Raw genomic sequence first — 21,740 nt, forward strand, 5'->3', positions numbered from 1 at the left:
TACAGATGAGAGCTATATGTAACAAGTTTTCTAAGCAGCTGCATAGTTATATTAGTTGAATATGTCTTTCTGAATAGTTGGCGGTGTCAATTTCTTCTGAGAATTTAGGGGGTGGTTCTTGGAGATGTAGGGATAGAGAAAAAGGAGGAAAGAGGCAATATCTGAAAAACATTCCTTACTCATTTGCAATGTAGATAATTTTGTGCTTCTCAATTACTTCTATGTCATGCTCCAGTTGTTTCATCTGTAATTCCAGCTTTTCCTTATGTAGCTTCTTGGGTACGGTGTCTATTTGTACTGGAAGACCCTGAAATTCATGATACACTTCCTCCCAGTTCTTTTTCAGTCCCTAGTGCCATTACAAGAAAAGAAAATATATGAGAAAAACTTCACTAAGTTTTCATATGCACATAAACTACTTAAGGTTTTTTGTTAATATTACATTTGGTAAGTGTCACTTCAATGTTAAAATAATAAATACATGGATAATGTTTAATCATCGTAATTGGACCAAATTAATTAAATTCTTAAAAGTCAAAGCAGATGAAACGGAAATAATTTTTACTCATTCTGATGCAATATAAAAATGGTCTTTAAAATAAACTCTGTGCCTTGGAGAGAAAAATTACAGTCTTTAGGAGGCAACAAAACAATAATTAAACTAGTTAATGAAGGATGAGCTACAAAAATGGTTAAGTGGAAAAAAGAATGTCAATATGACTAACAATCAACTCCATAGCCTACCAGGAACACAAGGAAGCCTGTATACTTTGTTTCCAGTCCTCAGTATCTTCAAGACAAACTGCACAAGGTGAATGAAGTGTGACTCTTCCTTATTCCATATAAGGGACTTTCTGTGTTTTCAGTGATCTTCAAGTAGGCAACTTGGACTGCTCCATAGTTTCTAATTCTAGTATGCTCATCGAGGAACTACTAGGATTCATAAAAGCTGCCTCTAAACTTGTATCACTCAAATGCCTCCTTTTCTCCAAAATGCAACAGGAAATATCTTACAAACTACACTACAGCAACCTTGCTACCACAGCTATCACCATGTCACACAGTGGTGTTACCTACATTAAGTAACCACAAGACTACAAATTCTTCGAACTCCAGTCAAAATTCAATGGCAGTTTCAGTTCATCTCACCACCAGCTTCATTTTCTATAATTGAGACTTTGCTCAGACCATGAACACCAAACTGATCCTAAATTTTTTAATTTCTGCAAATTACTTTGAAGAAATTCTAAATAATTGCATTCCCTTCCTAATCTACATTTACGATAACATCTATCGGCAACTTATTTATCATTTGGACTAAACAAGCTAGCTGTCACTGACCCTGTCAACACTAATTTCAATAGCTGCCACCTCTCTTGAATGCTGCTACGCAAATAATTACCTTACTAGACAAAGTGAACTGTATCTTCCATATATGAAAGCCCAAGACTAAAACCCTGCCTCAAAAACCCCACACAATTACCTGAAATGTACTCATAAACCTATTAATTCAACATCAGAGACAAACTTTTATCTAACAATACATGCTGAACAGAACTAGACTGTGGTAGAGAAACAAAATTTAAAAACTGTCTTTACATCCTCATAGTTACTGCAACAATTGCTCTTACTTTCCTCAAAAGGATAATAAAAATCTACACATCCTATACAAGCATACATGAGGCTTTAGTAAAGTTTATTCTTTGTATCAAATTTCCTAATGAAAACTGTTTGGGTGAACTTAATAATCACACCTACTAAAAGGAACTCACGCAGCAATCAGTGAATAATATTAATACAATATGGCTATTAGTGAGAAAACACTTTTCAAAAACATTTTTGGCTCTCAGTTATGTTTCCTTAGGGGAGATCACAAAGTATCTTCAAAAATGAAGAACTGAAGTTGCAAACTGAAGTTTTCAGTTCTCCTCCATAACTAAAAGCCGATTCAACTGACATGCTGAATTTATGGCACGTTGTGATCTCCAACCTGATGTCCTTCTTCTCCTCTATTGTTAAGCACCTTTTCTCCCAGACTGGCTAATTGACTAACATACTGAAGTTAAATTTAGAGGAATTATTCTTAATACAGATTTAGCTTTGAAGATTGCTGCTTCTATTTAAGAACTCAAAGATGCCCCTAAGAAGTTATCTGATTTTGTCCACTGTATGAACAGAACACTGTATGTCCACGGTATGTACTCAGTGATGGTGAGGCCCCATCTTGAATCCTGTCTTTAGTTTGGGCACCTCATCATAAGAAAGACGTTGAGGTGCTGGAGAGAGTTCAGAGGAGGGTGATGAAGCTGGTGAGGGCTCTGGAGCACAAGTCTGATGAGGAGAAGCTGAGGGAACTGGGGCTGTTTAGCCTGGAGAAAAGGAGACTGAGGGGAGACCTTATCGCTGTCTATAACTACCTGAAAGGAGGTTGTAGCATGGAGGGTGTTGGTGTCTTCTCCCAAGTAACAAGTGATAGGCCAAGAGAAAATGGCCTCAAGTTGCACCAGGGGAGGTTTAGATCGAATACTAGGAAAAAGTTCTCCATGGAAAGGGTTGTCAGGCATTGGAACAGGCTGCCCAGGGAAGTGGTGAAGTCACCATCCCTGGAGATGTTTAAAAAGTGCATAGATGAGGTTCTTAGGGACATGGTTTAGTGCCAGAGTTAGGTTAGGTTATGGTTGGACTCGGTGATCCTGAGGGTCTCTTCCAACCGAGACGATTCTACGATTCTATGAAAAATGAGCTCTCCCCGCCAATAATAAGAAAAACAAACTTTTTAACATGAAGTAATATTTTACTGATTCAAAGCAGTGTATTTATTACATAGCTATTTGTGCTTTTTGCATATTTATATTAAGCATATAAGTGTTGTCCATAAAGGTTATTCCAACAAGCTTCATATACCAATATCTACATAAATTTAAAAACTCTACCTTAACATGTGAAACTAAGAGCAACAAGGCTATTTATTTTCTGTCTTATAATACTACTTGTCTTTGCAATCCAAGCCTGTCAAGTATTTAAATAAAGCTCTTAGTCTACCAGACATCAGGTATAGCTTACAAATATATAGTAATTAAAATCAATACAGCATTTCCAAAACTTTCATAGAAAAGTCATTCATATCTTCTGTACATTAGTAAAAACTGGTTTGAAAAATCAGTGAAAATGGTGAGTTTTAAAACACATCAGAGGCTGCACTCATCACAATCTAGTCTATCCCTAGAGAATGGAGAGATCAAAAGCACATCATGACTCCCTATGTAAAAATCTCCCTCACAGTTCTTCTGACAACAATGTAATATGCTGAGCACTGTTGCTATGGGCTAGATCACAAACTGAATAACTCTATATAAGAAATTCTAATACATGCTGGATCAGTGAGAAGTATGTACTGTATTTATAAACATGCTCTTTCATTCTTATAAAATCCCAACCAAATTGAGCACAATGAAGAAAGAGTTCAAAAAATGTTGGCACAATTTTTTTCCCTTTATTTTCCTAAGTTCATGAGGCTTGATTTCGTTTTCAGACATCTATTGCCACGTATTCTTTCAAATCAGATAGGGCACAATCACTAGCAATGTCGATTATTTTAAAAGACAGGAATTCCCATGTGTCTATAGCTGAGCACTGGATAGAAGCCACATACCCTGAGGACACCAATTCCTCCTGATAATATAACTGTATAAGTAATGTGGCCCATGAAAGAACAAACTTTTTTTAAAAAATTTAAAAGAAAATACCGATTTAATGAAAACAATCTAAAAACTTTTCAATTAAAAATACTTCAGTGCACTCTCATATTTTAAAAATACACAACATAATTTTAATCAAACTAAGTGCAAAACTCTAAGTAGCTGAACTCACATGTCTTTTGCACATATATATATATGCTGCACAGTTAACTTCCTGGACTATTAGCTTGTCCCATGCCTTTCCCACCATAAAAATACCTTAATCTTCACGCTTGCTGTTATGTTCTTTATATCGCTATCAATGCAATACTCTCACCTCTCTCCCATACTCCTTCCTAGTTTCTACCTCTTGCTGCATATGCAAGAGACACCATTGTGCTTGCTTTTGTGGAGTTTGCTGATTAACCAGTTAATCTTTGCAAGTGAGTCAGACACTGTGTTTTCTCTCTAGATTTTCTGCTGGCTTTTTTGGTGGGAATTTAGCATCTTGGAGATGTCCATCCATCTAATTTGTTTCAGGTGGCTGCTAAGATCAAGTTATTAAGGGACAGACTGATAAACAGATATCACAAAAAAAAAAAAAAGCCTAATTTTCATAGGAAATCTGGCTAAAATGTTGTCATGAGAAATTCCAGTTCAAGGGCTGGATATACTTTAAAAATGTCTCTTTTCTGCTCTACTTATTTTGTGGTATTATTTATCTTTAGAAAATCTTGTGCAATTAAAACTGTATGAAAGACAGCATCCAAAGCAGCTTAACCAAATAAAGTTTTTCCATAGTTCTATGAAGATTTTGCAATTTAATTCTGTCTTCTGGTTTTGCCACATTTTAAAGCATGACCTTATGCTTAGTCAGTGAGGTCACAATGTGAAGACAGAAACTGCCAATAAAAGTGACAATGTTATGCATCAGAAAATTAAAAAAAAAGGCAATTTGTATTTTTCTGTGATTCATAAGTAGAGTCAGAACTGTCACTAAATCCATATAGGTGATTTTCTGCATTTGTTTGAGGTTTCACTGAAATTCTAAGTCATCAACGGGGACAGAAATCTAACAGAATTGAAATACTAGTAAATGTGGACTAAAACTGCAGCTAGTTCAGCTCCCTTCAGTTCAGTTTACAACTGTTCTACAGCTCCATCTAGTGAAAAAGTAGCTGACTCCTTTGCCTCACTTCAAAAATCTAGTATACTTTTATTATTTATGTGGACTTACGTTACCAAATTAATCTTTTGTATATGTTAGCATTTATCCTAAATCAAAATATGCACCTGCAGAAGACTTCTCCTTTCATCATCAGATAGCCGTTTCATGGCTCTTTTCTTGAGATCTTCCAAGATCCTGGCCTCATATTCTTCCTGAGCTCTCTTTGTTTCTTCATTTCTCTGTGTTACATATTTTGGTGTAATACCGTAATCCTACAAGAGTAAGGAAAGAATTTCTTATATGTTCTTTTAAGAAGGAAACAGAGACATACCTGTCTCCCTAATATATTACATTTGCAAAGACAGCTTGAAATGGAATTTTGTGCCACTGAGCAATAAAATCTTAAATCACTGCGTTCTTAGAGTATCAAACATGATTGTCTTTGTAGCCTGAGAAAAAAATATAAACAATTACCCTCACTTTATTTTTGCAACCTTGGAAAACAACAGAATCCAGAAAACAAATCAGCTATTTATAAGAATTGATGGTTGAGTGAGGAGTTTGAAACCTGTTAATGACAGCAAACTATTTTACAAATTTACATGGTGTCAGATTCTACATTCTGAAACACATTCCTTAAATACTTTCTTGGAAAGGTCTTTCTGTATCCTGATTTTTGCTGAAAATTGCATGCCACAGAAAAGAGTAAATAGTGTTTAACACATACATGAAAATTGGGCTAGCTAAAAATGATAAACTACCCCATACTGGATGTGGCAGAACTGTGTTTCTAGAAGGAAAGATAATTTCTGAATATCCCAGATGTCCTTGGGGGAAAACATCTATTTTGCCTTACATCCTTTGTAAAATGAAGCCTGTCTAGCTCTGCCAGAAACTATGAGTTATGTCATATGTCTCTTTTTGCAGAATGGTCTGTCATGAGTTACCTATTTAGATAAGTCAAACTCCTGATAGGTCTTGTTTTCCTGAGTAGTGGAACAGACTGTCCTTATACTTGGAGGAAGTTGTCCTTAAAGGCATGCCAGCTTTCTCAAGCTCCTTTGCTTTTCAGAGCTGTCTCCCACAGGGTCCTACCTTCTCGTTCCCTGAAGAAGCTGATGTTTGGTCTCCTGAAGTACAGGGTCTGTACATTACCACCTGCCTCCCCAAGGAGGAGGTGATCTTGAACTACTTCATGGCCCATGCAGCCAAGACTACTATTAACACACCTCCGACCAGTTCTTTCTCATTTCTCAAGTAGCAGAACCAGAAGAGCATGACCACTGGTTGGCTCATCCACCAACCGTGGTAAGAAGCTGTTGCTGACATGCTCCAGGAACCTTTTTGGATTGCCATTATCCCATTATGTTGTCCTTTCAGCAGATATCAAGGAGGGTGAAGTCTTCTGTAAGAACCTGCACTATAATCTGAAGATTTCCTCAAAGTGCTTAAAGAGATTTCATCCAGTTCCTCACCTGATTAGATAGTCCACAACAAACATGCTTTCGACACTAACTGGCCTTTTCTCTGATCCTGACCCACAAGCTCAACCAGCATGTTGCTGTTGTTCCATAGAAGAGCTCTATATATTTGAACAGCTTCTTCATCCAAAGGGCAACCCCTTCCCTGCCTGTCTCTCCTAAAGAGCCAGCATTCATTCATCATAGAACTCCATTTCCCTCCCCATTAGATACTCCCTGGGTTCCCAATGAAACACATATGCTATTGCTTTAGTAGCATCATTATCCCAATTTTTTGCTGACTCGCATAAGCGAGTGAATACAGAGCAAAGGCACGGCACAGCTCTAGTGCCAGGGATTTCTCCTTGAATTTCAAAAGTCTACCACAAACAGCAGCAGCATCTAAACATCTCAAAAAGAATCATAAACATTTCATAGGATAATGCAATAGAGAATCTAAAATAGGCATTGCTACTAGTATTTCCACTATAACTTAATAAAACTTACCTTTTTTTTAATATATTTTGGAACAAGTCCTGAAGGTTCAAGCAGATATTTATCTCCCTGTCTTCTATCAACATAAATAGGTTGAGGCTTTTTAGGCAATCCCTTGATAGCAGCAACTGCATTTGTATTTATAAAATTCTTTTTACTCTGAATTCCCATAACTGGGCGATCTGTCCTCCGTGGCACTGATAATGCAGGCAATTTCTTACTATCCTGTTCTTTTTTTTCTGTGAATTGAGCATGTAAACATTCTCAGCAATAACCATGAAGAGCTTTGCAATTTAATGTTATTACATTTTTCAAAAGGGAAAAATTACATACAAAATTACATAAAAATAGAAACCAACTGTATCTACAATGAAAGAATTGACTAGGAATGTACTATGATGAAAATGAGTATGCTTGTTTGGCATAACAGAGGTTTCATAACCTAGGAAATACTATGTTGTTTTAGATGGGTTTGCCTTATAATATGCCACACATTTTCTCTTAACTGCAGTAGTACAGGACCTTTTTCAAATGTAATTAAAACTACTTTTACTAGAGATGCTTGATGTTAGGGCACTAATGGCCCTGCACCCCACACCCTTGGGCTCAGGAACCCCATTTCAGTTCAGCCCTGGGCTGTCAGTGCCTGGCTGAGCTGTCTCAGCTGTGCCAGCCCCCAGTGCTGCTCCTGAAGAGCTGTGTGGAATCAGTGGATGGACTTGGCCCCTTACCCCAACTTCTCTGATGGTCACTAGGCCATTGATGGGACATATTTTTGTCCCCACCCTGCTCTGCTTGCCTGCCTCTGCAGGTGGTGGGACTGGCCCTTCTCCTGGTGAGGTTATTGCCCAGCCTGCATTATGGTTGCCCTTGGTTTTTGCCTCACCTCCTCTTAGGGAAAAGCCCTGCTCTTGCTCCTCCCTAACACTCATCAACAACTACTCACAGTCCTTTCTCCAGAGAATATCAAAACTCTTCCTTTTTCAGGCTGTCTTTTCTCCAAGGCACCAACAGAAATTCAGTAGTCTCCCAAGTAGTCTGACTTCAGGTGAGTGATGAAAGACAATTCATTTCCCACCATATTTCCCACTAGATATAACTGTGACTCACAGTCATTATCAGAGATAATTATTTGATTCAGGTTGTCTGAGTTCATGTTCTTCTTTGGCAGAAAATAAGTGTAACGTCACGTGTGACAGAGCTCTTTCCTACAACAGCTGGTTTCCTGATACTGACTCCATGAACCAGAGCTTTCCTGGATTTTGTTTTTACAGCCTGATAGCTTGTCATAACGTGGTACTGTAGGACACACAGACTTAACTATTTCTCTTAGGATATCCTTTTGGAAACAACATCTCTGAAGCTTCTCAATGAGCACTGGTTCACCCTTATCTGCAGTACACTGGTGCACACTTGCTGTTTTGGGAGCCCCCACTTCTGGAGCCAGCAACCAAGCTTAGTTAAAATGAATGCTAGAGTCCAGTAATAGGAAAAGATCCAGCTGAAGCTTAAGAAACACACCTTTTCTAAGCAAGTGATGAGTAATCAGACTCTTAAAAGAATGACATTATCCCAGACTTTAGGGGAAAAAAAAAATCTTTCTGTTCTGTCCTTGCAATCTATTTTTTAACTAGTTGTATCAAACCCAGTTTTGAAGGTGGCACAGATACCATAAAGACAATGACATAATCCCATTCAGACAACCAACAACTGGTGAAATTCCAAGTGATGAAGGAACCATGCTTTAAAAGAGGTGATTAAGCTGTGTAACTTCTCTGCGATAGGTATGAAATTCCATCCAACAAAGGTACAAGAACTTCCTGAGTTAATGATGCAGTTCTCTGTGAAGACCTGTTAGGGTCTAATCATGGCAATGAAATAACTAGTCTGGATCAAAGTTATGATGTGGCATAGTCATTTTGAGGCTCTGGTACATTGACTCCAAATACAAACACCCAAGCACATATTGCTGTTATGAAGCCCTGAATCAACAAGTTGAAATAGAAATATTGTGAACTGCTTGTCTGAGAAAAATGGGTCAGAGTGCTGTATCTCAATATATAGCAAATATGAAGTAGATAATTTTATAACACAGGTACTTAAAAGGGATCTCACAGACTGTTCCACGTTTTTGGTGAATCAACCTTCTTTCCTACACCCATCTAAAACACTATTATAGCAATGCTCAGGTGTCATTAAGTATTACACTCACTGTTCAGATTTCCTGAAAAAGTGAAGACTTTATTCAAAAATGACCAAGGATGTCCACAGGACCTCTGGGACCAAAGTTTATCTTAAGGTTCTAATAGGCCATATTGCCTGAAGCATTAAAGCCTCCAAAGCCTCCTGGGACAGCCTGTATTTTCAGCCACTTGCATGTGCTGTGCAAATTTGGGTGCTGGGCTCCTACGTTCTCTTAGACAGCGCTTTTCTATTTTTCCAGGCTAAAAACAATTTCAAGCTGAAACTTTAGAACTCAATTACAAATTCTGACAGGAATGCACTTAGAACTCCAACAGCACTACGAAAGTCACTCCACCCTTGCACAACAAGCCATGAGGCTGAGCATTAGAACTGTCAGCTCCTTTTACCTAGACTTATGGTTTCTGCCCAAAGATACGATGCATTTTGCAACAAAATATTCCAATTTTCTTATTTCCGTGACATGTAGCTCTCAAAAAAATTCTATGCTTTGAAAACTGCCAGCCAATTTAATGCTATGGGATTAAGAACTCACAATGAATGCTGAAAAGTTCTATGTTAGTTATAGCATGAAGAAAGGCACACATACTTTTCCCACATCTCTTAAAGCATTAAAAAAATTCACTTTTAATACCCCCATTCATATTATTTACTTTGATATTAATAATCAGTTGCAGAAAAGAATGGTGTACAAATCTAAACTACATAATTAGTAATTGAAATGTCAGCAGGATAGCACATATCATCAACACATCTTCGACATCTGAATAGCTGCAGCCAAAAGAGATAATTTTTCTTTGTGTTTCAGCTGGTTTTGTATCACATGACAGTAAATGCTTACTGTGTTTGCTCGTCACATACATCATTTCCCTGTTGCTTTTTTCAGCATTTTATACAATAAATAAGATATCTTTTTATAAAATGGAGAAATAACTTTGGTATCATAGATACTATAAAAGGAACAGTGGAAACTGCCCCAGTATACAAAAATATATATATATTTTTTTAGTTATTCTCCACAACTGTTACTTTCAATATTAATATTATCAATTTTGAAATTAAAAAAAAATGCATTACATTTCATATATTGTATGTGTACACTTACTTGCTGGTAGTTTGGGTTCCTTTGAATGTTTCTGCAGAAAGTTGTTCGGAGTTGGCACTGCAACTTTTGCTGGTCCCATAGTTTTGCACTGAGCCTTATTTTTTGCTGCTTCACATTTCACGGATGGTCGAAAAGTGGATATATACCTTAGACATTAAAAAATAGCCATAAAGAAGTTAAAGGTGAGAAAAATATTAAAAATACTTCTTCAAACAATATAGATTTTTGCCGTAGTTCATGCCAAAAGCCTATTTTGTTTTGTACTCTCTCCCAAATAAAGGCCATCATTCACACAACCTCCACACTAACACTAAGCCCAGCACTTCACTGACAACTTGTACTTCTGATTCTGAAGGTAGCTTGATTCTTCCTTCCTCTCTGGTGCTCCAAGGTCAGTATTGTCACATATTGGAAAATGGTTCCTGTGTGCACTGTTCATAGAAATACTGAACACAGACATTTTGAAACTCAACAAATCCTAAATTTTGGAAATAAACTGCTTTGAGTTTTACTTGCATTAATTAATTATTTTTATGAGGTTATGTATTATACACTTTAGTCTTTACTTTTTAATTAATTTTTACAAGTCTTTTTTTTTTTTTAAGGTGGCTATTTGTTTTGTTCAAAAATGCACCAAAAATGCAGCTGTTGTGCATCTATAGAAAAATAGTAATAATAAACCTACTTTTCCAGATTTTCTGTATTTGAAAGTTTGTAGTATGGGAAAGATGCAAATGCCAATGTATCTATCTCGGCTGTTCCAGAAGCTGCAGTTGCAGTACATTGTAGGGCCTTATACAGCAATCAAACACATGTAAGGAAAAGCTCAGTTGGCTTCAAAATAGATGAGATCTGTATTGATAATGAGAACATTCACTGCTTCACTCTATGGGATGAAACATATTTTAGAGGTATGCAAAACCTCATGTTTTAGAAAATACGTCAAATGTAGTCGAGAGTTGGACAGAATGTCCTTGATCATCAGTTTATCTCAATACAGTCCACTGTACCATTGTCTCAATGTTCCCGTTGAACCATCTGTTACAGACTATTATAAGAGATTAGATGAGATTGATGACTGCTCCGGAAGAGCAGAGCAAACTGTGTATTTCTTATATTACACAGATCCAAACTATGATCCTGTGTAATCAGTGGTGGTTTTGGCACTAACTGAAATGGCTAATGTGAAAATCAGTAGGAGCTCAGACATGAAAAGCTGTATGTACAGGGTATGTACACACTGCTGTTCTGGTGTAATGTTGCATATGGCACTGTAACTTCTGCTTTAATCAAAGTATGCAAACATGTTCCCCAAAAGAAGCCAACTGCTGATTGTTAGCTGATTAGCAGCAACTTGCCTCTCTCTGACGGACTGAGCTGTCACAAATGTTTTCCTGAAGGAGCAGAACTCCCTGTTCCTGAAGCTAAGGCTACCGTGTTGTACCTTTTAAAATCTGCCTATATTTAGAAAGCATGTCATATTCATTTACGGTAGACAAAAGCTGATGAACAGTTGTTCTCTTCTTTCACAGAAAAAAAGCCATAAGTGTGTATGAAAAAACTATACCATGTTTCCAGGTAAGGAAAAAACATAAGGAAACCTATTTTACAGAAATACTGTAATAGGATGAAAGGAATGATGTAATGCTGGGCCAGTGAAGGACAGTCATGGTAACAACACTGACAAAAGCTTTTGTATATGAGCTGCAAATGTCAAAGACATGTATTTGTATTTGATCACAACATCAGAAAATGTAAGAAGATTTCATTAAAAATGTGGAGATATTTTGTCTTCTGGAGATTTGATCTCCAAAATCAGTAAGAGGATTATGTACATGAGATTACATACAATTCCAGAAATACCTCTAATTATAAGGAATGAGGTTTTCCTTATTTTTTTCTGTTAAATTTGTGGCCAACAGCCAAGACATAGGCACAAACCCACCACAACCATAAATTATTGCATTACTCACCATTTACTAGGAGTGGCATTATAGCCACACAGTAGAGAAAGTTGGACCTAGTAGGGTTCACACAGCCTTGGAATGAGAAAGTTAAGGAGAAGGTATTGAGTTTATTACACATTGGCATAAGGTTTAAAGTTGTCTTTTAAATATGTCTTTTGTAGACAGCCATAGGCATTCTTTTGGACAAAGAGATGTGGCAGTTGTATTTTTTCAGTTACTTCTCAGGCTAAGAAAGTGGCCAAATACTGTCACACGCCAATAACAAATAGGGCTGCAAGGAAGAAAACATGGTTATGGGTGACTTGAGAGTATAGTCCATTCATTATTTCGCAAGGGGAGAAAAGGCAATATATTTTTAAGAAGACAGTTACTATTCCTTAGGGACCTTGGTACATCAAAGTTGGGGAAAATCAGGATGCTTGCCTTGGTTTCCTGAGTACTACCTGGTCAGTTGAGAGTGAAATACATATGATTTCATTTGGAAACAAACAAACAACTAGTTTTTGTATGCATTAGTTACAACTGGTCAGATCATGCTATTGACCAGGTTCATCACTGTTGTTACCAGCTGGATAAGTGGGGTGAGAAGTCAATGAGATCGGAAGGGGATTTAGTCAGATTGTATCCAACCTAGAGAATCCCTTGCCTAAACTGAACCTGATGGTCACACAGTATTCAAATCCCTGAATGGTATTAAGACAGGAATGGATTCAGTGTCCTGTGCGCCTTGCCACACTATCATTTTACTTCCGTCTGTCTGCCAAAATCACTTTTCATTCACATTGGAAACAAAAGAAGATGTATTATCTATTTTTACATGGAAAAGGTTCAGAACTGGAAATCTCATAGGTTGGAACCCTTTTACCTGAAAAGGGGTAACTATCTTTGTTCTGCTGAGGAGTGTCACTGATATTTTTACTCACTTTAAAGCTATTGAGTTACGACCTACAGTTAGCATTTTCAGTGAAACAGTAATGTAACAACTGCCTTTCATATAAAGAAATAGAGACTTGAAGAAAATACCATAGGTTTGCATAATTATCAAATAAGAACTTTACAAAAACTCTTAGAGGAATTAATACTAGGGGGTCAAAGGCATTTTTAATGTTTTTAAGGTAGGGAATGAGAAAGAGAAGCAAAAGAAACAATGTCAGAAGGTGCACCTGACACATGAAAAGAATGGAAGTGTGGCACTGAGAAAAAATCAAAAAAACCCACAGCTGCTCACTGAAAAATTGTTGTGTGAACAGCAAAGATGTCATGTAATTTTCTCTGCTTGCAACGAGTGCTTTGTAGGTTCTTTTTCTATGGTATTCAAGATACCAAACTGAATCACCAGCTCATGGAGCCGGCTGTGAACCCTGAGGTGTGAGTGACTCATTAGGAGGAGCAATAACTAAGCAAGAAACTAGAGGTTGGGTTTTTTTTTTAAATACCTGTTACTTGCCAGAACCAGTCACCATGTGTTGCAAGTGGTGCTGTCACACCCACGTACCTGGGAGGTTTGACAGGCTTCTCCTCCAGGCGGGGCAGAAGGTTATCGATATTGTTCTGGACACACTGCGCCGCCATCCTCCGGCCGGGGGGCCCTGCACGCGGGGCAGCGCCCACCTGGCGTTTCCTCGCTCCTCGGCCCGCTCCAGCGCCCGGCTCCCTCCCGCCCGACCCCTCAGGCCGCCGCGAGCCCGCACAGTGTTGTCTCCGCAGTTACCAGGGGAAACCTGTTGCTAGGTAACAGCGCCGGGAGGGGGCGGGACCTACGCCGTCCCGCTTCCGCCAGGGCCGGGACCGGCCGTGTCGGCACCCTCGCTTCTAGGGCCTCGCGGCAGCCGCGCAGGCGCACTTCGCTCAGGTGAAGCCGACAAGGCGCAGTCGGGGCGCGCCGGACGGCTGGGCTGCGCGTGCGTCGCGGCCGAGGACGGAGTGGTGAGGGGGTGGGGCGCGCAGGTGGGTGCGCATGCGCGGTGGGGAGCGGGTGGTGGGGCTGGGGCTGGGGCTGGTGGCCGCGTGGGGCGCGCGCGGTGCCTGTGGCAGCTGTCCCCCTCGCGCCGGTACGTCTGAGGGCGAGTGGAGCCGGGCCGGGCCCAACCGAGCCGGACCTAACCGAACCGGGCCCAGCCGGGCCTCGGGAACGGGGTAGGGCGAGGGCGTCCGCCTCTCCCCCGGGGAGGTGGGAGCCCAGGTTGGGGGGCGCGACTGCCCCGGCCCTGTGATGTCGCGTTTCTCCGCGCTGTTGCCCCTCCTCCCACCCGGGCTTTGACACCTTTGGGGCGTCGAAGGGGATGGGGGGAGCGCGGGGGTGAGGCGGGAACCTGCACTGGATCCTCCGCAGGATCTTGGTCTGTGGGATGATCGTGAGAAGGTTAAAGTCGAATGGGTTACTTGGGATTATTTATTTTTTCTCTGCTTAAAAGCTCTGAGAAAAGTCAAATGGAAGTTGTCATGTGTTAACAGTTTTGAAATATGATAATTATCAGTCTTGACCTACCGTGAGGTCTTTGACAGCTGCAAACTGCCACTGATGCGTTACTGATTTTTAATAATGTGTTATGTTGTTGCAAACGTTGTGTTTATACCAGTAGCAAAGTTCAACTTTCACTGTAACTCTTGTCTGTTAAAATTGTGGATATTTGCTGCTGATAGAGGTGCTGCCAGCTGTCCAAGTGAAGGGTCGAGGTGTATTGTCAAAACTTAAAATTTCATTGGAGGTACAGATGCAAGCTCTGCTACAAAAAAAAAAAACAGCACTCTTTTAGGAGAATTAGCTATATCTAGAGTTGGATGGCTTGGTGTTCTAACTAGACTGGTAAACTCTACAAGATATAAAGTCTAATTTGAGCTGTTTTTACTGTAAGGTTTTGCAAATGAATAAAAAATGGTTTCAAAGAAACAGTTGAATTCAATGTTTGCAAGCTTCTGTGTAAATATATGGTGTAAAAACCAATTACACTGGAATGGATAAAACTGATTGAGCAGCAGAAGAAATAAATTCCCTGCAAATTTTTGCACCAGATTAACCAGGCTGATTTCAAACATTACCATAGACTGCTCGTAGCTTCATGTAAACATGATAAACTTACAACTGCAGAAATCTGGGTCTAGTTCCTTTCTTGTCCGCACCTATAATGTGGGGGGATGCAAGTCCCTATGGCCTAGACTCATAAAGCAATCCAGATGTTATGGTCAGCAGCTGTGCAGCATGTGCTGAGTGCCTGCACCTCAAAGTGAGTCTGTAGTGCAACTAGCCATGGTAGGAGGCTGCTATGCTTGGCATGGTTTGTACTCCCTTAGCTCATACATAATGCTTGAAGTGATTCTTCCATTCAAGAGATAAACTCACTAAAACATTGTCTCTAAATTTTAAAAAATGCTGATAAAACTTATTTACATCTAGATGTTTAATACAAATATCACTTTCTGGTCCTGTTCCTCTGGATGTTTGTATTCACTAGAATGCATTACTAGTACAGTATAGCTTTATAATGATACTGGGTATTGCAACTGCTTTTCACAGATTGTTTTCTCTTTGACTATTACAGAAACCTTACATTTTATCTACACATGACCATTCCCTTCTACTTCACGGGGATTGGGAAAGTGTACAGTATGATATGGACATCTTTGATCTATGCTGTGTAATTACAGCATGTTCATCATATCACAGCACTGGGTGCCAACACAGGGACTTATTGATTGCAAGCTCATCTTTCCATACAGAAGTGAGCAAATGCAAAGATTTACATTTTTAGAAGTACATTGACTTTGTGACATATGCTAATAGGTTGGTAAAGAGGGCAGAGTGTAAAAAACAGGCTGGGGGAAGCAGAGCAGAATCTAGAGCAAGGAGCATCTGGAAGTGAAGAGTCTTGTGGTTTACCTTTACAAAACTTGAGATTCTGTTTCATTTTTGACATTTGTGACCTGTGACTCTGGAGTAATTTGATCTCATGCATACTAATGAGGAACAGCGGAGTCTTAGAGAACTTGTGATAACTCTAAACATGGGTTAATCATCAGTAGGACTTTGGAAGAGGGTGCAGTTCCCGTTTGGTGCTCATTTGCCTTTACTGCAATTCCAGGCCTCCTCCTGCTCTCCACAGTGACAAAAGGCTGTTTGACTGGAGAATGTCCAGAGAAATGGCACTGAACAATTGAAGGATTTGGAAACTTAGTCTTTAGTGAATTCCTTTAATTGTTTTATTTAGTCTGGCTTGATTAACATGGGGAAACACATTCTCATTATTTATTTTTTTTTTCACTAATAGAAGTAGCTCGTATATAAACTAAAAACCAAACAAACAAACCAACAACAACAACAAGCAAACAAAACCACCAAAAAACCCCACCAAAACAAACTACAAAAATCACACACACTCAAAAACAACCAAACCAAACAAAAAAACAAACACCACTTAAAAGTAAAAGCTGGGGTACGAGCAGCTAGATTGAATCTTTAAAATGTAACTATTAGAAGTTGTTACAGTGCCATGAGAAAAAAAAAAAAAGTACAACTTGTAACTTAGTCAACGTCTCTTTGTACTGTGTACTATAGCAACTAAAAGTAATAATTTCTTTAAAAAATGTTGATTTATATATATATTGCAAATTATAGATAAATATTTATATTTACAATTGATGAGTAAGTTGAATTTTTACATTAAAATTTCATTAATTTCCTAAAAGGAAGTTCATTGTTGCTTTTCTTTAAGCGTTTTTTTGTCATGAACAATGAATAAATAACAATAACAAAGTGATACTTGTTTGCCTACCTAAAATGAAGAATTACTCTGTAGGGATTTTCTGTGCAAATTTGAGCTGATTTCTGCCTCCCCCCCGCCTTATGGAGATGTTGAGCCTTTTCCCCTTTGCCCTAAACATCATGCATGAATCATGTGCTGCATTTCATGTTAACACTGGTGTTGATTTATCTAAGCAAACAAAATACCACGTTGAGAGCTTCTTGTGCTTAGTCTTTGTTTGAAATCCAACTTTCCGTGTGCCTTTTTTTTTTTTTTTTCCCAGAGTAGATGTCTTCATGACATCTTCTTTCTTTCTCTCGTGCTATGCACAAACTGCACTCACTACAACTCTGGTGTAGGAGTTCTTCACAAATCACTTGCTTGGTTTGCCATCCCTTCAGAAGAGAATTGGATGCAACTATTCCAGCCTTGCTGTTGCACAAGTCTGTGAGTTTTCCATGTATTTAAGTCGGTCCTGCATGTTGTTGTTGTTGGTTTTTTTTAGAAGGAAAATATAAGAAATCAAAGGCATCTTGGGAGGTGGGACAAATGCATATTTTCTTAACATTTTGATTACAAAAAGGTAATTTAGTTAATCTTCTTTATTGGTAAATGCATACTTAAAAGTAATTCTGATAGAGGAAAAAATAATTGTTTTTGAATTCCTATAAACAATATGATTTGCAAATAGTGTTGTTGTGCCTATCTCTGTTTACCCTGAGGACATGAACCGTTTGAAGCTGGATTTGTCAGTGGAAGCCAGGTGGACCTGTTCAAGAGAGGGGAATGAATCTTGTTCTGAAAAACACTTCCCTGACACTGATGAAGTCATAACTGAATTTATGTTTGAATTCTAATTGTTCTAAATTTCATATCCTTTAGCGTTTTTCCCTAGATGTTTGCTGAAGGACTAATTATTGTTCTTCTCTTTTTGAGGCAGGTAAGCGGATTATCAAGTTGGCTTGAAAAAAAGAAAATAAAGAGAAAACAACCCAGCAGAAGATGTCTTGTGTTTGTCAGTATTGGCCTTTAAGACTGATAACCCAAAACAGTGTTTCAAGCATGTATTTAAAACTCATGCTTTCAAGACCTGTTGCATTTGCACAGATACGGAAGTCATGGTTCTCAAGCCATCCTCTTGTTGGAAGCAAAAATATTATCCTGATGGGACCTCCAGGTGCTGGGAAAACAACGGTTGGGAGAATAGTAGGTCAGAAACTAGATTGCCCTGTCATAGACATAGATGATGATGTCCTTGAAACAACCTGGAATATGAGCGTGTCGGAAAAACTGCAGGATGTTGGTAATGAGCAATTTTTAGAGGAGGAAGGAAAAGCCCTGTTGAAGTTTTCAGCATCTGGAAGTGTCATTTCCCTTACTGGGTCCAATCCAATGCATTCTGCTGGCATGCAGCATATGAAGAAAAACGGAATAGTTGTATATCTGGATGTGCCCACAACAGTCATTATGAGCAGGCTGAAATCAATGGCAGTGGATCGTATTGTGGGCCAGTCTCCTGGTATTTCTCTCAAGGACATACTTCAGTTCAGGAAGCAGTTCTACAAAAGGTGGTACGACATCCGTGTTCTTTGTGGAGGGGATAATGCAGCAGAGGTTGTAGCAGAAAAGGTGCTTGATGCTGTGAAGAGATACCAAAACTCAGAACTGGAAACTTTCATTTCAACTAGGTCTAGTAGGTCTGAAAGGAGTATGGAGAAAAACTCTCATAAATACTTCAGTGACATTGTTACTGAGGGCTTAGCCCCTGATGGAGGACTCTTTGTTCCTGAGAGAGGACTTCCAAAATTCACTGCTGGAGAATGGCAAAGCCTAATAGAAGCAACTTACATTGAAAGAGCCCAGGTGATATTAGAAGGATGCGTACATCCTGCTGATATTCCTGCTTCTAAGCTGGCAGAAATTATTGAAGCTGCTTATGGAGAAAACTTTACTTGTTCTAAAATTGCCCCAGTTAGGCATCTGGCAGGGAATCAGTTTCTCCTTGAATTATTTCATGGACCAACAGCATCGTTTAAAGATTTTGCATTGCAGGTGGTGCCACATATATTTGCATACTGCATTCCCAGGAGCTGCAATTACTTGATTCTGGTAGCTACTTCTGGTGATACAGGGAGTGCCGTCCTAGATGGCTTTAGTCGTCTCCATGACACTGACAAACAGAGAATTGCTGTGATGAATTTTTTTCCTGAGGATGGAGTAAGCCCAATTCAAAAATCACAGATGATTGGCTGTCAGAAAGAAAATGCCTGGTCAGTAGGCGTCAAATCTGATTTTGATTTTTGCCAGACAGCTATAAAGCAAATCTTTACTAATTCTGATTATACTGGCTTTCTTACGGTAGAATATGGAACGGCTTTAGCTGCAGCAAACTCCATAAACTGGGCACGACTGCTTCCTCAGATAGTTTATCATGCCTCTGCATACCTAGACCTTGTTCATCAAGATATTATTCCTTTTGGAAGCCCTGTAGATGTTTGCATTCCTACAGGAAACTTTGGCAACATACTGGCTGCTTTGTATGCTAAAATGATGGGAATTCCTATTAGAAAATGTATTTGTGCTTCCAATGAAAATAACATTTTGACTGACTTCATAAGAACAGGTGTTTATGATTTGAGGGGAAGAAAATTAATTCCCACTTTTTCACCAGCAGTAGATATTTTGAAGTCCTCCAATCTTGAGCGCTACTTGCACCTGATTGCAAATGAGGATGGACAATTGGTGACACAGTTATATAAGCAGCTGGAAAAACAGGGCCACTTCCAGCTACGGAAAGATCTACTTGAAAAGCTTCAGCAGGACGTGGTGGCTGGGTGGTGCTCTGAGGAGGAGTGTCTAGCTGCCATTCACTCTGTATACAGTACTACAGGATATATTTTGGATACACACACAGCTGTTGCTAAAGTAGTCGCAGATCAATTACAAGACAGAACTTGCCCAATTATTATTTCATCTACGGCTCATTATTCTAAGTTTGCACCTGCTATCTTGAGGGCCTTGAGGATTGCAGAAATAAAACAGAATCCATTAAGTCAGCTTCATTTGCTGAGTTCTTACAGCCCTCTGCCTCCGGTCCACCGGGGCCTATTAGAGACCCTGAAAAAGAAGGGGAATGAGGATCACCGAGTCTGTGCTGCTGATATGAGTATGCTGATGTCCTGTATAGAAACCTTAATTCAAAATCATTTTATGAAAGTTTTGAGTAATTGATCAGATGTCCACTGTGTCAATTGTGAGACCTTCTTAACAATCTGCATGTTTTAATAAGGTCATGATTCATTTGGCTTGTGTCCAGGCCACAGCATAACAGCCACAGTTTTACACTCAGTTATCAAGTTTTGAATGGTATTTGTAAGTAACACTTGAGAGTTTTTGTAGATGTCATGTAGACTTGTGAATTGAGAGTGTAAAAGATTGGAATACTTTTTTGCAGGTCATGCATAGTAGAGACAGCAGTAATGCTGGCTTTCCATGGTAGTTCTGTCTTCTTCACAAGCCTGAAGCATTCTCTGTGGAAGGAGGAAGATAATGAAGTCTGACTTTTCTGAAACTAACAGCTCTTGTTTTGTTGCGAGAATAATATGATCATTTGGTTAATAGGTGATTAGTTCAACTTCAACTAACTTCACTTAGAGCACTGAAATATGGTAATGTATTATAATGATGTTTGTGTGTTACTAATGAGGGTTGATTTCACTACAAAGTTTGAAATATACTTGTATTGTTAATCCTTGAACTATTCAGTCTGGTGGTATGTTAGATTCTTGTATAATGTTTTTTATGTATTGTGAAGCCAGCATTTATATAAATCTGGTTATTTTATTTTTCAGAATTTTTTTTTCTCCCAGATATTTTCCTGTGTAAAATAAAATCCTTAATTTGATATTTTTAATAATTTTTGAGATGTGGCTCTTCCTCCAGTGTATTGTAGTCTCTTTCCTAGATCTTTTCTATTTGAATGTACAGCTTTAGAAACTTTTTTAATGCTATAGAAGAATTTGCTAGTAGTAGCAGCAGTCTCCTTATAGAAGAACCACATTTCACTATTTATGTACATTTATTTCTTGTCTCCTGAGCTTTGAGAATGTAAGTTTTATCTTAGAGGTCACATAGCTTTCTTATTATAATTACTTCTGTTTTCATATTTTTAAAAAATTACATTCCTTGATATTCTATTCTAGCTTTGTATTAATTAGTACAAGAAAGAAGCTTCCTGAAGTTCTTGGGATCTCATCAAGGAAAGTGAGGGATGAATTCCAGTGTCTGGAAAGTGTGATAGCATCATAGGTATTAATTGTGTAAGTTAAAACAGATCTATCTTAGCAAACTGCTTTTGCTAATGACAGGCTGTTTATTGTTTTTTGCATCAAGAAAAAGTAGAGCAGTTTGCCCTAGGAGATTATGTGGTTATGGACGAACTTATTGTGCTAACTGTAGTTTATATATGGGAAGGACATAAAGTATAACTACATTTCACACTAGTAGAAAAGCTAAAATGATATATTGGCAAGTTTTGAGTGGCATACAGTTACAGGGGAAGAGCTAAGAGCCATCGCATGTGAAGATGTATAGCTATGGGAGGTTGTGCTCCCTGACAGGATTCAAATAGGGAAAGTGTTGGCAAGGGAGGTGGTAATTGACAACATTTTTTGCCTCTTCAAGAGGCAACATCTCCTAGATGTCAGGACTCAGTTGGTACTTTTGAACTGTGCCTAGATTGCCAAGCTTCTTTCACATGTCTGCTTATACTTTTTGCCACATTAGAGGTAAAGAAAACACTGTCTAGCAAACTAATTTTAAAAATTGTCCTTTCTTCCCGTGTAAGGTAAAGGCCCAAGCATGATGTGTGTTTGCTACACCGAATACATTTTACAATAAAATTAAATGTCACTGATAACAAAGCTGT

General features: G+C 38.7%; 2 protein-coding genes across 2 annotated transcripts; one reads left to right on the plus strand and one right to left on the minus strand.

Annotated features, from left to right (window-relative positions):
* On the minus strand, positions 1-13,863 carry ENKUR (enkurin, TRPC channel interacting protein). The gene is made up of 5 exons (XM_082044990.1): positions 13,570-13,863; positions 10,108-10,253; positions 6,813-7,039; positions 4,971-5,117; positions 1-349 (listed from the first exon to the last, which is right to left on the minus strand). The coding sequence occupies exons 1-5, from the start codon at positions 13,644-13,646 to the stop codon at positions 176-178; spliced, it is 771 nt and encodes a 256-aa protein (XP_081901116.1). The 5' UTR covers positions 13,647-13,863; the 3' UTR covers positions 1-175.
* A 513-nt stretch (positions 13,864-14,376) lies between these two features.
* Positions 14,377-20,717, plus strand: THNSL1 (threonine synthase like 1). The gene is made up of 3 exons (XM_082045263.1): positions 14,377-14,436; positions 17,097-17,260; positions 17,754-20,717. The coding sequence occupies exon 3, from the start codon at positions 17,816-17,818 to the stop codon at positions 20,042-20,044; it is 2,229 nt and encodes a 742-aa protein (XP_081901389.1). The 5' UTR covers positions 14,377-14,436; positions 17,097-17,260; positions 17,754-17,815; the 3' UTR covers positions 20,045-20,717.
* Positions 20,718-21,740: the final 1,023 nt, after the last annotated feature.

The sequence above is a fragment of the Streptopelia decaocto genome, assembly GCF_964273445.1.
Source record: "Streptopelia decaocto genome assembly, chromosome: 2".
NCBI lineage: Eukaryota > Metazoa > Chordata > Aves > Columbiformes > Columbidae > Streptopelia > Streptopelia decaocto.